At 36.4% G+C, this 18719-nt stretch overlaps 1 protein-coding gene across 2 annotated transcripts in view; it reads right to left on the bottom strand.

Annotated features, from left to right (window-relative positions):
- Window positions 1-18719, bottom strand: part of mdga1 (MAM domain containing glycosylphosphatidylinositol anchor 1) — a 409026-nt gene that overhangs the window by 111961 nt on the left and 278346 nt on the right. For both annotated transcript variants that reach the window (XM_087279741.1, XM_087279742.1), the window contains exon 10: window positions 5655-5921. In XM_087279741.1, coding sequence (XP_087135867.1) covers window positions 5655-5921 — 267 coding nt within the window. The remainder of the gene's footprint in view (window positions 1-5654; window positions 5922-18719) is intronic.

Here is an 18719-nt window from a genome sequence, read left to right on the forward strand (position 1 = left end):
TACATTGTAAAAGCACTCTAGAGTTAAAGATGAATTTAATTAATGAATGCCCTTAAATAATGAAGCCTAATTGTCAGCAGGCATCAGTGTTTATTGAGAGTGAAATAAGATTAAAAAAATAAATTAAAATAAGAAATACTGTTATACCAACATTTGTGACTGCTTTGGGAAATAACACTCGTCGTGGACGTCACGGGATAACTGATTGTGTAAGAACGTGTAGTCTGGCACATTTGTTAGCCACGACAAGTCAAGATTTTATCAAGACAAAATCCCATAACCTGACATAGTGACTTTCATGAGCGGCAATAAAAATCATGTGATCTGACCGGGACTTTAGAGTTTTTGTCTTGTTTCTTGTCCAAATATGTAAAATTTCTTAAATCAAGAAGCATTGATAAGCAAAATGTCTTGTTTTTTGAAATAATAAGACCAAATGAAGTGACTTTTCCTTAAAATAAACTAAATCAGCTGATAATGTATTATTAAAAATTTATTTTTTATTATTTTGAGATATTATTTCTGAAACCAAAACAAAACACTTACTTGTCTAGAAAATGCTTCTTGATTTAAGAACTTCAAAAATTCAAAGCATTTTTTTGCAGTGTAATGTTTTAAAAACATTTTACATAGAGCAACCTTTTAAATTCATTGACCAAGCTACATTTTTGCATAAATATGTTTCTTAATAATCATAAAGACAGCTCCATGCTAAAAGTCACAACAATTTATTGTGCAATATTACAGAAATCTGCTGTATACTGTATAGCAGCAGTCACTTTAACGTGTGCCGAAAAAAAAGCTGATAGCATTTGCACCGCTCAGCTGTCATGATGTGTTGGCAAAGCCTGGATAAGACCCTACTGAGCAGGAAAAACCCTACAAGTCTCTAAAACAGCAGCCAATTTTCTTCCCCCCACAGAGAGAACAGAAACACCTGGGCCTTTTGGAAGTGTACAGTATACTGCCACATCACCGTCTGGCCTTTCTTGGCAGATCTCTACATCATCAACTACCGAAGAAGCTAACAAAGCTGGCGGCTCAACTGTAAAGAGTGAGTGACAGACGTTTCTCGGGCTCATTTTTTATTTTAATGCTATTCACTTTTCCAGAAAGGCTTGCAGAGCTAATCATCCAGCTCCAGATGGAGGACACAGTTTGAGCCAGTTTTAGCTGTTTTATATGGTTTAATTTGTGCATTTATGGTCTTTAGTTTGTCCAAGATGTTCAGTTGTCGTTATCTATGAACAAATCGCTCATCTGAGTCCCATCAGTGGATCATTTAAATTGATCGATTTGGCAGATATTATTATCCATAGTGAGGTGCACATTTACTCAGTTACTGCTTTACAGGGATTTGAACCCATAACCTAGTGAAATAATCTACTTTTTGAGAAACAGAAATATGATCAATCAGTTTAATGAGTGTATATGAACAGTGAACATGAAATTACGATAAAAACCCTAATTAATAAAATGCATTGCACTGCAATTTATCAAAACACATTTCCAACAGTTCTAACTTCCTAAAAACCTCCATTTTGATGCTGATCAGCAATTTTTAAACGCCACTGATTGGCCATTGTGGTCACATGCTCAACAGATAAGACTGTGATTGGCTACAATGATCCAGGTTTCATTCATTCAATCGTTTTCTATTCAGCTTAATCCCTTTATTAATGTGGAGTCGCCACAGTGAAATGAACCTCCAATTTATCCAGCATATATTTTAAACAGCTGATGCCTTTCCAGCCGAAACCCATCTCTGGGAAACATCCATACAGACTTATTCACACACATACACTATAGACAATTTGGCTTACCCAATTCGCCAATACCGCATGTCTTTGGACTGTGGGGGAAGCCAGAGCACCTGGAGGAAACCCACGCGAACACAGGCAGAACATGCACACTCCACACAGAAATGCCAACTGACCTAGCCAAGGCTCAAACCAGCGACTTTCTTGCTGTGAAGCGATCGTGCTACCCATTGTGCCACAGTGATGCCCTATCTTAGTTTCACACTCCTCTAAAAGTGCTTAGACTGAGGCTGTGTAACATGTTTAGACACATACTCCCAAACTTACCTTCACTTGCTCCATCGGGGGAACCCCCGACATCATTTTGAAGTGTGTTCCACTTCATTAAGTGAACGAGGGAAGCTTACTTGGACATACCCTTGATGCCTCAATTTTGACAGAGTCTGCTTCATATGTCCATTGCAGAACCTTTTTGTCCCAGAATGCAACAGTGACAACACAACAGTGTAATTTACAACCCAAGGGTTTAAAGCATTCCATTTAAACTTATTCAGATGTTCTGCCAGTGTTTGAAAACAACGTCTATCAGCTAATCTGTCAGCTCATTCATTCATTCATTTTCTTTTCGGCTTAGTCCCTTTATTAATCCGGAGTTGCCACAGCCCAATGAACCGCCAACTTATCCAGCATATGTTTTACGCAGCGGATGCCCTTCCAGGTGCAACCCATCACTGGGAAACATCCATACACATTCATTTACACACATAGACTACAGACAATTTAGCCTACCCAGTTTACCTATACCACGTGTTTTTGGACTTGTGGAGGAAACACCCAGAGGAAACCTACGCAAACATGGAGAGAACATGCAAACTCCAAACAGAAATGCCAACTGACCCAGCTGGGACTAGAACCAGTGACCTTCTTGCTGTGAAGCGATCATGCTACCCACTACGCCACCTGATTATTAAAAATGTAATCAATGTCACTCGATGGATAGTGGACTATGCAGAAGACATCAGTGAGCAAATCAAGGCAAAAACTAGTGTTACTCCATTCTGTTATAAATGAGACTGTTTCTGTATTTACTGTAATAGGTTAATTATAAAAATGATCAAGTTATGCTGTATAAGTTAATATGAAGCAATGTTTTCTAGTTATTTTTCTAGTTATCCAAGTACAAGCGGGAAATGCTGCTTTCTTACATTTTTCAGATTAAAATGTCTGAATGAACTGATCTGATATTGCTGCGTGTGTTGTGAAGGACAGATGTATCGATCCTCGAAATCATGATCAGCAATGAAACGATTGGCTGCTGGCAAGAAACGTTTTGTTAAATATGACATGCAATAACTTTTCACTTTTGTTGTGGGCTGCAGGCTTTACCCTTTCATGTGTCAAGAGCATTTAGCTATTTATTTAGTTTTACAGTTAGAGAGGATTCTCTTTACTATAGTAGCCATAGTAGTATTATAGGAGCCGGTTTCTTAATCGGTGTAAAGCATAACTGGATGTTTACAAAAGCGTTTTGATAGTGTTAAAGGTGTCTGCAACTTTTGTGAAGCATCAAATCACCGTCATAATAGCTGTCAAAACATGTTCATGACTGCATATGTATTTTTGCTTTTTTTTTTAAATCGCATATTGTGCATGACTATTACACACAAATTGTACTAAAGCGATCTAAAAAGTTCAAATCAATGAATGTTCTTTTTGAACCACCAGGTGGCAGTCTTTGTACTTTTATTAGAGTGCAGATAGCATACGTTTTATTAATAACTTATATATATATAATAACTTAATAACTTATATATATATATATATAGTTACAAATATATATTTACTATTTTCCTAAGTGTATATAACTACTACCGTAAGAAAATATCAGAATTCTGTACATACGTTCAGTATTATCTTTGCTTGAACTGAGTCAATCTAATCCTGTTTATATGAAATGAGCCTGCTCCCGAGCAGGTTTGAGCTACCAGAACTGTTGCTATGACAACAACTCTTGGATGAGTTTTGAAGAAAAAAATGATCCTGGATCATGTCAAATTGTCAAAAACCCAATTCAGCTAACTAGGTAATCCATGTACGAAGAACAGACCCCAGGTTGCCAGATTAAATACACCATCAAAGACTTATAAATCATGTTCTAAATAAAAGCACAGGATAGAGGGAATATTTTACATATTAAAATGAGTTTTTGTCCTAATCAAAAGATGAAATTTATATTTTAGAAACTGCATCTATTTCTTGCAGCTGAACAACGGAAAGCTGACAATGATCACCTCAGGTACACCTCATGTGCTTTATTCAGTGTTAAATGCTTATAATGGGAGTTTGAATGCCGTTTTACATGACATTTATTGCCACACTACTGAAAGCAGCAGCAGATAGTTCACCTCAGTTCTTGAAAATAAAATAAATTGCTTGAAATGGAACTTTAGAACTGTGACTTAGTGCAAGCCAACACATATCAGTTATTCAGCATGTACATTTAATAATGTAAAAGAGGTTTAATGTATTAATTAGAATGCAAATCTTACCATTTCGCTGGAGTGCAGTGAGTGCACTATTCTGTGCTTCTGAATGGCTGTATATAACTTCTGTCATGTTGCGTCTGATACAAACAGACCATTTGCTTATCATTGCAATGCTTATATTTAAAATATTTATATTTACACGCTCTGGGGCGGTTTGCTGCCAAGTGTGACGCAGCTGGGATGAGAATCAGCACCTCCAAATCTGAGTCTATAGTGCTACACCAGAAAAAAGGGGGTTTGCATCTCCAGGTTGGAGGAAAGTCCTTACACCAGGTGAAGGAGTTCAAGTACCTTGAGGTTTTGTTCACGAGTAAGAGAAGGATGGAATGTGAGATTGACAGGCGGACTGGTTTAGCGGCAGCAGTAATGCGGTCGATGTAGCAGTCTATTTTGGTAAAGAAAGAACAAAGCTCTCGATTTACCGGTCAATCTACGTTCCTACTCTCACCTATGGTCATGAGCTTTAGGTAATTACCGAAAGAACAAGATCTCGGATTAGAGCAGCTAAAATGAGTTTCCTTCACACGATGGCAGGGTGCACCCTTATGGACAGGGTGAGGAGCTCTGTCACCCGAGAGGAGCTCGGAGTAGAGCCCTTACTCCTCCACATCAAGAAAAGTCAGCTGAGGTGGCTCAGGCATCTGTTTCGGATGCCTCCTGGACGCCTACCTAGAGAGGTGTTCCAAGCATGTCCCACCATTAGGAGGCCTCAGGGAAGACCCAGGACACGCTGGAGGGACTATGTCACTTGGCTGGCCTGGGAAGGCCTCGGGATCCCCCTGAAGGAACTGGAGAAAGAGTCTGGGGAGAGGGAAGTTTGGGGTCCTCTCCTAAGACTGCTGCCCCTGCGACCCGGCCCCGGAAAAGTGGTTAAAAATGAATGAATGAATGAATTAATTAATTAATGAAAGAATGAATAAATAACCACCTTATGTTGAACTCTTAATATGCATCTCATTTTGGAATCTGCTACTGTCCACTGCAGTTGTAAAGAATATTTCCAGCAAAGATCACTCATTTTGCTCCACAAGACATCACTAATACCATTCACTGGTATTACTTTAGTTTTGCCTGTATATGTTCTTTAGGATTTTTGTAGTTATTCACATAAATCTATTAGTAATACATTACTTTAGTTCATTTAGAAAAGAAATATTCTAACGTAGCGTGTTACTTGTAAAATAATGCTTTAACCCAACACTGGTACAACAGATGCAACAAGATGGACATTATTTTCATTAGAGAGGTAAGTATAGCATGATGATCATTCTCCCCGAATACTTATCTTTTTTAAAGGTTTATTTCTCTTAACATACAGTGCATAAGAAAAGTCCCAGTAAAAACTCACCAGAAACATTGAAGGTGCAGTTTGAGATGCCGACTCCATTGCTCACCCTGCACTCATACGTGCCGTTATTGGTGGTGTCCAGTTTGAAGCGGAGCTGAGGGACATTTTGGGAGTCCACTAGAGAGTTTCGTAAAGGTATTCCATTACGGTACCAGTAGGCGCTGACTATTCGGTTTGGATTGGACTTGAGAATCAGACAGCGGAGACTGACCGTCGCAAATGTTGGAGAACGAACATCCATCATTACTGGATCCACAACAGGAGGATCTGGTGAAAACAAAAAGAATATTAGACTGCTTGTTTACATGTTAAGTTTATGAGTTTACATTTGTGTGGTGAATATTTCGGTACTTTTATAATTTTGCAGACATTTCATATCAGTTGCATCAGTTTTGGTATGATGTGTTGAAGATATACACATTGGAAAAACTCTCATTATTTCATGAGTAGACTCTCAAGTACTCATTCAAATACTGGAAAAAAATGAATTTAGGGTTGAAATCTGCTTCTTTTGGGGTCCCAGAAATTATTTGAATCTTGATTGACATCCTATTATAATGAAGAAAAATCAATTTGAAAAAAAAGCAGATGATAATTTCTTCTGTGTTAAAATCTTGGCCAACACAAACTAATTTTGTACATCTAAAAAAAAAGTATATTTATGTGTTTAAAGCAAAGTTTTTTTGCGTTATTATGCTTTTTTTAATAGAAATCAACTTTATATTTAATGTACAATTATAATTTTACATTAATTGCATCAGTTTTGGAGCATATTTTATCTATGTTTTACTCGAAGACATTCTTTTTTATTTCTTCATAGGAAGGTTCTCAAACGGCATTATTTATTTTCTTCTTCACTAACAGAGCCATATAATCACAACAGAGGAGGGGCAGGACAATACCGCACAACTGTCAACAAATAATCGGCAAAAAACCTTCCACTTAAACGGTACAATGGAGATACTCTCTATCATAGCAACCGACTGAAAAAATACAGCACTGCAAAAAAACAAGATTTAAATAAAATAATTATTAAAATATTATTAAAATAATAATAATAAAATAAGTTATTTATATGTTCATATGTTTATGTTATAAAAATTATTGTTTATTTTTATTATTATGTTTTTCAACATAATTTATCTGTATAGTTTGCATCATTTGACATCAATTCCTTCTGTTTTGAAGCATACACTCACCGGCCACTTTATTAGGTACACCTTACTAGTACCAGGTTGGACCCTTCGCCTTTAGAACCCTAGACACAGTTGTGCATGAAAGTTCCAGTAGATCAGCAGCTTCTGAAATACCCAGACTAGCCCGTCTGGCACCAAGAACCATGCCATATTCAAAGACACTTAAATCACTTTATTTCCCTATTCTATCGCTCGGTTTAAACCGCAGCAGATCGGCTTGACCATGTTTACATGCATAAATGAATTGAAATCCTGCCATGTGATTGGCTGATTAGAAAATTGCTTTAACAAGCTGTTAGACAGGTGTACCTAATAAAGTGGCCGGTGAGTATATGTTTAACTTTAATTATTCTGAATACATTATTTTTTCTTTCACCATAGAAAGCTTCTCAAATAGCATTATGTATTTATTCTTCTTCTTTTCTAACAGAGTTAAAATCACTTTAAGAAGCTGAACAGTAACTGAACTGACCACTCCGGAGATTTTTACTGGAAACAAAGTCCCACATAAACCACAGCAAAGCACTTAGGACACATCCCATGAATCCATCGCACATGCCGACGACGTTCAGATGACAGATTGCAAGCTACTAGCTGAATCAATAAGTAGGGGTCCACATTGTCTCAGCTAATTGCACGGAATCAATCTATATAGTGTGCTGGAGCTAGTGACTAATTACAGTCTACCAGGGTCTGGTTAGACACCCTGCATGTATAAAGTGATGTGACTGCAAATTAGCATCACAGCACCTCAGGCATACAGCAACAGCGCATTACTGTAACCAATAGTGTGAGCAAAATATGACAGCGCATCAGGGTGTAATTAACTCTATGAACTTGTATTCGATGACTTCATTGACACAATGATTAAAATTACTTATTAGCTTACTAATGCTTTAGATGTGCAGACGGTTATCTCTACTAGACAAGCGAGTGAAATGTTTCAAATATCTCTCTAAATGAATATCGTCCACATTTGATATTATTATTTCTGACTGATTTGTTTCAGTTCTGTTTTCTCTGAGTTCTCTGCGGGTGAATTGGGGCATGAATGGCTTAAGTTGGAAAAAGCAAAGTCGTGTTGGAGGCATAGCACGTTTTCACAATGTGATGAAAAATTCAACGACAAACAGGATTAGACAAAAACAAACATTTTTCATTTGCTGTCTCCTGACAAATATGGTCGAGTAAATGCAGGTTTGTGTATTAAATATGCAGGCGAGGTTAAATGTGCTTTCACTGACGTGTATTGACGCTGATTCAACAGTGCCAAAATCATCAGAATGAAACTCATTTAAGATTCTTACATGCTTCTGTTATTTGAGCTTTGGATTTGCGACAGAAGACTCCCAGAATGGGAGAGAAATGGTGCTCCAGCCACACCACTCCATAGTGGCACAATTCTGTGTATTAAAATATATAAATGATAGATAGATAGATAGATAGATAGATAGATAGATAGATAGATAGATAGATAGATAGATAGATAGATAGATAGATAGATAGATAGATAGATAGATAGATAGATAGATAGATAGATAGATAGATAGATAGATAGATAGATAGATAGATAGATAGATAGATAGATAGATAGACAGATAGATAGATAGACAGACAGACAGAGAGACGGACGGACGGACGGACGGACGGACGGACGGACGGACGGACAGACGGACAGATAGATAGATAGATAGATAGATAGATAGATAGATAGATAGATAGATAGATAGATAGATAGATAGATAGATAGATAGATAGATAGATAGATAGATAGATAACAGACAGACAGACAGAAAGACAGACAGACAGACAAACAGACAGAAAGACAGACAGACAGACAGACAGACAGACAGACAGACAGACAGACAGACAGACAGACAGACAGACAGACAGACAGACAGACAGACAGACAGACAGACAGATAGACAGATAGATAGATAGATAGATAGATAGATAGATAGATAGATAGATAGATAGATAGATAGATAGATAGATAGATAGATAGATAGATAGATAGATAGATAGATAGATGACAGACAGACAGACAGACAGATAGAAAGATAGATATAAAGATAGATAGATAGATAGATGATAGATAGATAGATAGATAGATAGATAGATAGATAGATAGATAGATAGATAGATAGATAGATAGATAGATAGATAGATGATAGATAGATAGATAGATAGATAGATAGATAGATAGATAGATAGATAGATAGATAGATAGATAGATAGATAGATAGATAGATAGATAGATAGATAGATAGATAGATAGATAGATAGATAGATAGATAGATAGATAGATAGATAGATAGATAGATAGATAACACAGATAGATGACAGACAGACAGACAGACAGATAGATGACAGACAGACAGACAGACAGACAGACAGACAGACAGACAGACAGACAGACAGACAGACAGACAGACAGACAGACAGACAGATAGATAGATAGATAGATAGATAGATAGATAGATAGATAGATAGATAGATAGATAGATAGATAGATAGATAGATAGATAGATAGATAGATAGATAGATAGACAGATACCGCCAACTTATCCTGCATGTTTTACGCATCAGATGCCCTTCCTACTGCAACTCAGTACAGGAAAACACCCATACACTGTCATTCACACAGAGGAAACTCATGCAAACTCCGAAAAGAAATGCCAACTGGCCCAGCCAAGGCTCGAACCAGCGTCCTTCTTGCTGTGAGGCGACCATGCTGCCCACTGCCCCACTATGATGCCTTAACTGCAATGAATGACATCCAAAATAAAACTTTGTTTTAGACATAATATATGTCTGTGTATTATATAGACTTAAAATGTAATACATACACATACAGTACACAGATAGAAAACAATTTTGTTACATATTCAAATGTATATATAATTTGTTTCATGTACATATACTTTATATTTAAATACATAAAATATTCAAATACAAAAAACTACTTTAACTCTACTTTAACTTTCAACTTTCAAAAGTCGACTTTTGGGAGACTGTCAGCATTCTTATAAAAATCATAAATCAGTATTGTAAACGTGCGAGTCATTAAAATACATGCGGATTTCTTGTTGTTGGAGTAACTGAAGCACAAGCTGTAAAGGCTTCACCTATTCTGGAAAGGAACGGGAGCAGAAGCTCATTTGCATTTAAAGAGACACACATGAAAACTGTGCTTTCACTTATGTTGAGTTCTTTAGCTAGAACAAAACCAGCCTGAAAAACACAACTATGTTATGTCTTGTCTTTAGTGGCTAATTTGTATGAATTCATGAGTTCAGTCATACAAAAATGTACAATTTTAAAAATTAGGCATGGGAACCAACCCCACCCCAAAACCCAATCGTCATTAACTAAAGTAAGTTTTACGAATGCGATTGTATTAATTCATATGAATTAGCCACTAAATCAAGTTACAAATTGCTGTGAGATTGTGTTGTACAAAACACTTGAAAAGAAAAGCACTTTTATAGCAGCAAATGTCACTAAGTGATTATGCAAACCATAAAGACAATGAAAAGTAAAGTGGCAGCAGAAGGTCACTGGTTTAATTCCCATGGATGAACTTATACATTATCCAAATTCATTATTCAAGATCAAGTCACTCATATTTATTCATAATAAAATTAATAAAACATAATTTTTTGATCTCCTTTTACTGATGATAAAAATGAATCATACTTTACTATTAGTTAGTTATTAGTATATATTAGTATATTACCATATTAGTATATTATTTTTAGAATAGCATATTACGTTTTGCTAAAAGCTTCTTTTAGAAACTACAGATTGTTCCTCTGTGGCATCAAAGTAAAAACTATATTCTGAAACCTTTATTTACAATCAATACCAATAAAGAATTAGTATTTTTAAGGATGGAAAATGCTGCAATTAAAACAAACATGGTAAAAAAAACAAGCAAGACAGACAGTAAAGTGTAGTCGTAAAAAGAAAATAAAGGTATAGTGCATTATAAATCCTCCTAATGCCGATGACCAGTGGTGCATTTCAACCCAGTTTGTAAGAAAGTTTATCTCAACTCAACAGCAGGAGCTGATTTCTTCTGGTTTCTTCTCATAATGAACTTTACTATAGACTGTTTTAATTTCACAAGCAACAGTTTCCATAAACAAATTATAATCATCCGTCTCATTTGAGAGGGTTCATATCTCTGCAGCCAAAATATCACAGCACGTATTCATTCAGCCACACAATCACAGTGATAAATGTGTGTGTGAGAATGAAAAAAACAGAAAATAAACACACACACATGCATGCATCAGTCATTAGCCACTGAAAGTTATTCAAAGTAACTAAATGAAATGAAATGAAATAAAAAGACCTCTGTAAAAATGAATCATACTTTACTAGTAAATTATTATTAGTATATTAGCTTATTAGTGTTAGTGTAAGTTTATTATTTTTAGCATACTGTTCCATAAACATACTGTATTAAATCAAAGCATTCGTCATTTTTTTGCTCTGCAATTTTTACAATATTTCCCATTATTGTGTTTAAATGCAAGATAAAGTACTGAATTAATTATTATTATTATTATTATTATTATTATTATTATTATTATTATTATTACTGTTATTATTATTATTATTATTATTATTATTATTATTATTATTATTATTATTATTATTACTGTTATTATTATTATTATTATTATTATTATTATTATTATTAGTACTGTTATTATTATTGTTATTATTATTATTATTATTATTATTATTATTATTATTATTATTATTATTACTGTTATTATTATTATTATTATTATTATTATTATTATTATTATTATTATTTATTATTATTATTATTATTATTATTATAAGTCACTTTTTTAAACTGAGGTTTAAAACATATACACAAAAAGTAAAAACAGCAACGTGGAAATGTCTAATTCAATATATTTTTTCTAAATTAATTCATTCCTGATACACAAAACAAGAGTCAAGACCTCAATTTAATGTCTTAACAGATAGACGGCACACCCAGATCATTATACTGGGGCACTAGGACCCACACAGACCGCAGGTTGAGCACCCCCTGCTGGTCTCACTAACACCACTTCCGGCAGCAACCAGGTTTCCCCATGTAGTCTACCGTCCAGATACTGACCACCTGCGCAACCCTGTTTAGCTTCAGTGGGTGACCATGGTATAGTTGCAGAGAGATTTGGTTAGAAATTTTAACTTTATTTTGATTATTTGGTGTATTTGTTTGATTATATTTGATCATATGGTTTATTTATGATATTTGATGTAATCTCAACTGAAACATTGAGAGGGTGGGACATTGTGTAGCTATAAAAACAAAAAAACTATTGGCTGTTTAAAAAAAAAAGGGAGGGCACTTTTTTAAAAACAGCCAATAGTGTTTTGCTTTTATTGCAGATCTGCCAGTGAGAGTGGATGAGCTCAAGCAGATTAAGTAAATAGCAAATACATAACGTGACGAAGGGGGCGGGGCAGGCATGAGCACAGCTAGGGCTCAACCGGTGCAGTGCATATGCCTTTTTTTCTCTTGGTTATAAAGTACCCTTCCATAATGAAGAAAGTGCCCCTTGGTTTTCAGTTCGCAACCCCCTCCCCCCACTTTTTTGTTATTTAAGCAATTACTAACCACAATGATATGAGTGTATTAAAACATGAGCTTGTTTGTTGTAAAAATTCATAATAATGACAAAAAATTATTTGTGCATCTAATGATTTCCATGTGCAGTCATGCTGCCGTTGTAGATGGTGTATTTTTGGAAATTATCGTACCCCTTGGATTCAAGTGTGGTCCTGAAAAATCTCAGTTTCAAGGGCTATCTTAGCCCTACGCCTTCAAGCTGAAAATAATTGGGACACCCTTACCCCTTCACTTGAACACGCAAAACGAGGGGTAAGGGGAAGGGCTAAGGGGTAGAATTGAGATTGGGCCTAAAACAGCATCTACTCTTATGTTAGTCTGCTTTTCCTTATCCCGAGGTCTCCATAATCCTAGACCAGTTCATATCCTGAGCAAATTTTTTGGTGGTCATGGAGAAGTGGAGAGCACAATATCGATTCCTGTAAGACCCCAGTGAAGGCCTGAACACACACTGGTGACCTCTCCTGTAGCTTCTCCACAATAGATGACCAGCATTCACCAGCCTCCAGTGCCTAGACTGCAGCTCTGCACAGGAAGCGTGGCCAGATCGTGCTCAACTGAGCCTGGTTTCTCTCTTTTCCTTCACTTTCGTCAATGGGTGAAGTTTTTTCCTGTGGAGCTGCACATCGATAGATTTGCTCTTCAGTGTTTGGACTCTCAGCAGTGAAATTTAAACCACACTGAACTGAACTAAACTCACAAAACTGAAATGACACAAGCTGCGTCCCAAATCGCATATTTATGCACTATTCTGCCATTTTGTAGTATAAATAGTGTAAGTAGTGTGTTCACACTGAATAATCAGTGCACTTTAATTACCCGGATGATGCACTCATTCAGCCGCTAAAATGAAGTGTGTTATGATGGACACTTCACGCACTCAACGACCGCAGGTTTGCTTACGTAGCGGAAGGGGCGGAGCTATCGGACGCACATGTTGGATAACTTTATTTATTTTGGATGGTGAAAGCAAAATTCTTCTACGAGAGTGATTATAGCGCCTCCCGATGGTGAATGCGGCAATACTCACGGCAGGTATTATTTGATAATTTTGTTGTTTATTTTACTGATTTGGCGACCGTCAAACCATCATCATCAGGGAAATGGTTTGAATTTCCGCTTAGTAAAAAAACATTAGTGTGCAATTTGGGACACCACTACATACATATACTATCCTGTTGAGTGTGTAAGTGCATAAGTACATAGTGCATGAGTGCATAGTGTATAGTGTGCGATTTGGGACGCAGCTACAGTTTCAATGTACTAAAACTTCTATGTTAAGCTGCCTTGACACAATCTACATTGTAAAAGCGCTATAGAAATAAAGATAAATTAAATTGAAAAAATAAATAAACAGGTTTGTTTCTAAAAGCTTACTAGCGTTTCTCTTGATAGCCACCACTGAAATGTGACTCAGTTTCAGGAGGATTTTGTCTGTCTCTCCTGCTACAGAGAAAAAGAGCCAGACAGGATGGGTGTTCGACAGTGTCCAGAGAGACAGGCAGAACCACCTGGCTCATAAATCAGGCTTGCCGTGGGATGAAGCGCAGCGGTGGGCTCTAAACTCCTCCAATACAGCAGCGATATTGACAGCGCACAGAAACAAAGGCACTGAGGATGTGAGGAAAGACTGCAGCCGCTGATTCATACCTCCTCTTAATGAAGCTATCACTCATTTAGCTCCAACACGGCATTCTGGGATTTCTCAGGCCATAAATCCTCGGCGAGAACGCTTCAATTTGTTCTGCGTTACACATGTTGTGGATATATTGTGTTTACGTCGCACGCGCAACATTTATACTCCGTCTCCGACTGTACAGATTCGTTGACTGCGCTTGTTTAATAACAGTATAAATCACGTCGCCGTTGTCGTCGTTTATCATAATTGATCACAGGCCGAGCAATGACATGCTCCGCTCACCTGAGACAAACTCGTTTACCTAAACAGCATCTGGCAGATGGAAAGAGACAAGCCCCGTCACACTGAATATCAGAACAAACACAGCGCTGGATCAATAAGAAGCATCTCCAGAGATAGAGAGGTGACTTGACTAGAATAGCAGACACATTTAGAAGTAGAAAAAGAGTAAAGAAGATTTTTCTTTGAAGCTGTAAATGCTGGTTGTTGTACTATCTTTGCTTTCTGTCTTTAATGTGTAATTTGTCTCTTTGTAGGGTAATTAAATGAAAATGTATTATGCATGTTCAGTTTTTCCTGGAATACATTTAACAAATAAAATAAAATAAAATAAAATAAAATAAAATAAAATAAAATAAAATAAAATAAAATAAAATTAAATAAAATTAAATAAATAAATAAATAAATAAATAAATAAATAAATAAATAAATAAATAAATAAATAAATAAATAAAGGAACTGACGGGCTAAAATTTATGTTAAAAGTCCTTTGCTTGCCACGTCTCTTCTTAATTGTGATTGGACGACTGGCTAAAGTATGACAGTAGACATTCTCAAAACAAACAAACAAACAAACAAACAAAAACAACAAAGAATTTATGTTAAATGTCCTTGGCTTGCCTGGCCTTTTCTCAATTGTCATTGGAAGACTGGCTAAATGCGACAGTAAACATTCTCCAAACAAACAAAACAACATAGAATTTAAGTTAAAAGTTCTTGGCTTGCCCCCCCCCCCCCCCCCCCCTCTCCTCAATTGTGATTGGACAACTGGCTAAGGTGTGATAGTAAACATTCTACAAACAAACAAACAAACAAACAAAAACAACAGAATTTATGTTAAAAGTTCTTGGCTTGCCCCTCCTCTTCTCAATAGTGATTGGACAACTGGTTAAAGTGTGATAGTAAACATTCTCCAATCAGACAAACAACAACAACATACAATTTATGTTTAAAGTGCTTGGCTTGCCCAGCTTCTTCTCAATTGTGATTGGGCGACTAACTAAAGAGTGACAGTAAACAATCTCCAAACAAACAAAAACAACATAAAATGTATGCTAAAAATCCTTGGCTTGCCCCGCCTCTTCTCAATTGTTTTTAAACAACTGGCCAAATGTGACAGTAAACATTCTCCAAACAAAACAACATAGAATTTATGTAAAAAAAAAAAAGTTCTTGGCTTGCCCCGCCTCTTCTCAATTGTGATTGGAAGACTGGCTAAAGATAGACAGTAAACATTCTCCAAACAATCAAACAAACAAAAACAACATAGAATTTATGTTAAAAGTCCTTGGCTTGCCCCACGTCTTTTTAATTGAATTCTTATTTCAAAGAAACAAACAAACAAAAACAACATAGATATTATGTTAAATCCCCTTAGCTTGCCCCGTCTTTTCTCATTTGTGATTGGATGACTGGCCAAACGCAACAGAAAACATTTTCCAAACAAACAAACATAGAATTTATGTTAGAAGTCCTTGGCTTGCTCCATCTCTTCTTAATTGTGACTGGACGACTGGCTAAAGTGTGACAGTAAACATTCTCAAAAAAATAAAACAAACAAAAACAACATAGATATTATGTTAAATGCCCTAAGCTTGCCCCGCCTTTTCTCATTCGTGATTGGACAACTGGCTAAACACGACAGTAAACATTTTCCAAACAAACAAACAAACAAACAGGAATTATGTTAGAAGTCCTTGGCTTGCCCCGCCTCTTCTTAATTGTTATTGGACGACTGGCTAAAGTGTGACAGTAACCATTCTCTAAACAATAAAACAAACATAAACAACAATGACTTGATGTTAAAAGTACTTGGCTTGTCCCTTCTCAATTGTGATTGGTTTACTGGCTAAATGCGACTTTAGTTTCTTTAAAGGAAACTAAGTAAACAAAAAAGATAAAAATTTATATTAAATGTCCTTGGCTTGCCCTGCTCCTCAATTGTGATTAGACGACCGGCTAAAGTGTGATAGTAAACATTCTCCAAACAATCAAACAAACAAAAACAACATCAAATTGATGTTAAATGTCCTTGGCTTGCCCGGCCTCTTCTCAATTATCATTGGACAATTAGCTCCAAACAAACAAACAAACAAAAACAACATAAAATTCAATTGACAATCAATACCAAAGAATCCTTTGATGGACAAGTAAAAAAACAATTAATTATTGTGAAGATTTAATATTAAAAGCTCTTGGATTGTCCCACCTATTCTTAATTGTTATCGGACAACTGGCTTAAGCGTGACACAGTAAACACTCAAACACTTGTCATCCTGTTGCATTAACACACAAACAAAACAAAAAACATGGCATTTTCATTGAAAATCTATTTGCTAACAAAAATACTTTGGTGGACACATAGTCTAAGCAAGCAATAATTTATTATAATGAAGATTCAATGTTAAAAGTCTACGGCTTGAGCTTTATTGGGCTTGAACAGCCAGTCATGCAGTTTTTTCTAGTTTATTCTGCCACAGCACCAATAAGCCCTTTGCATTATGTGATGTTCACGAGCAGACCCCGCAGCGAATGGACCAACACACACTCAAATCCAACGTCGTCCTGTAATCACATGGTGCATTTTGAAGCAACACAATAAACACAGGATCCATTATGAGAGCATAGAGTGCTTTGCTCTGCTAATGGCTGGTGTGAAAGGGCTGATGCGCACTGAGTGGTTCAGGGTTTCACCCGTCTGTCTTTTGTGTGTTTTTTGCGCGGCTACGACGCTAATGAATTCAAGGCTTTTTAGTTTAGCACTTACAAAACGTACTCCATGCGGGCATCAAAATGCATTATGAAAACTCCGAGCGCATTAACACTCTCGATGGCCCCCGAATAAAAAAAAAAAAAGCTGCATCTAAAAATAGCGGGATCAGAATCATTGATAATGGCCCATCGGGTCTTAATGGAAAACGTGTGTCACTTTGGTGGTGCACTCGGAGACTCAATCTATCCTCAGTCAGTGGATCGCATTACAATCGAGATTAAAATCACATTAGAATGTGCGGCACCAAATCAAATCTAATCACGCCATCGATTGAGAGCATTTCTCGATAGACTTCATTACCGCCGCTGTCCTTTCTCAGGCAGGAACAGGAGTGCGTTGTCTGAGACGCTCTGGGAAGTGTCCAAATTGTGTCTATTGACAAATAATGTGAGATGTGTCCAATAGCCAGCTCCACTGACAAATCAAATCCTTCTGCAGTCTCACAAGAAGGACAGAATGGGACTTATTCTGAATTCACTGGAGACTTTATAAGTGGAACTCTAAATCGTCTTAACTGCTGTACTGTACCATTTAGCCATACAGTTAACATTATAATGTTTCAGGAGTGACAGCTACATTTAAAGCAGACCTATTATGCAAAAATCACCTTCATAAGGGGTTCAAACATAGCTGTGTGGCGTTAGTGTGTGAATATAGCCAGCTTCTAATGGTTATAATGTATAATGTTTTAATTCTAATTATTATAATCTCACTTCGTACAGTCTGCAGAAATATTTTGACATTCTCCCTTTGTACGTGTCATCAAAGACTATAGAATACACAAGACATGTCACTCGCACAGTTTTAAATGGGGAAATGTGTATTGGTCAATATGGCAAAAGAAGCCCCTCCTACTAGTACAGGAGCCAATCGTTGATCGCTATAGACTAATGTTTCTCTCGTGGAAAAGCTCTGACCAGATGTGTTCTTTTACGACAGTTTGGTGGTCAACAACGCACTAGATTCTCAGCAAATAATTGCTTCAAAGACATAAAAAATATATCCAGATAAAGCTTGAATCTTATGCTTTTAAATAAACCAAGTGCACTTAAAAACAAAAGTTTTCTGGTTTTGTAATCTGTATGAAATGAATGTGAGGTACAGTACGTCCCGTCAAACGCACATCACATGACAGCAACTACTCAAACACACACAAACGTGTAAACAGAGATGCACTGTTATTTCTGGAGAAGATTCGCCATCAAGACCAAGTTGTGGATTACTTCAGAAGACCAGTTTGATCAGACGACCAGAGAATGATAATGTGAAGAACGGTCATAAATGAGGTTGGTGTCGTGCTCTCGTTCTTTTCTAGCGCGCTTGTGCATTAGCCTGGGTAGCTTGAAAATATGCTGATTTCTTATTTTTTGATTCGGATGTTTAGAAACGAAACTTATAAAATGAAACCTATAATTGTATTGGTGATTCCAAATATGTAATGAAATCATAAGCTTGGCAAACAGTTTTGAAGAATTTGTTATTTTCCCATTTAGACAGAATGCCTGAGTATACTGCC

The sequence above is a fragment of the Danio rerio genome, chromosome 13, assembly GCF_052040795.2.
Source record: "Danio rerio strain M-AB ecotype USA chromosome 13, GRCz13ab, whole genome shotgun sequence".
Taxonomy (NCBI): Eukaryota; Metazoa; Chordata; class Actinopteri; order Cypriniformes; family Danionidae; genus Danio; species Danio rerio.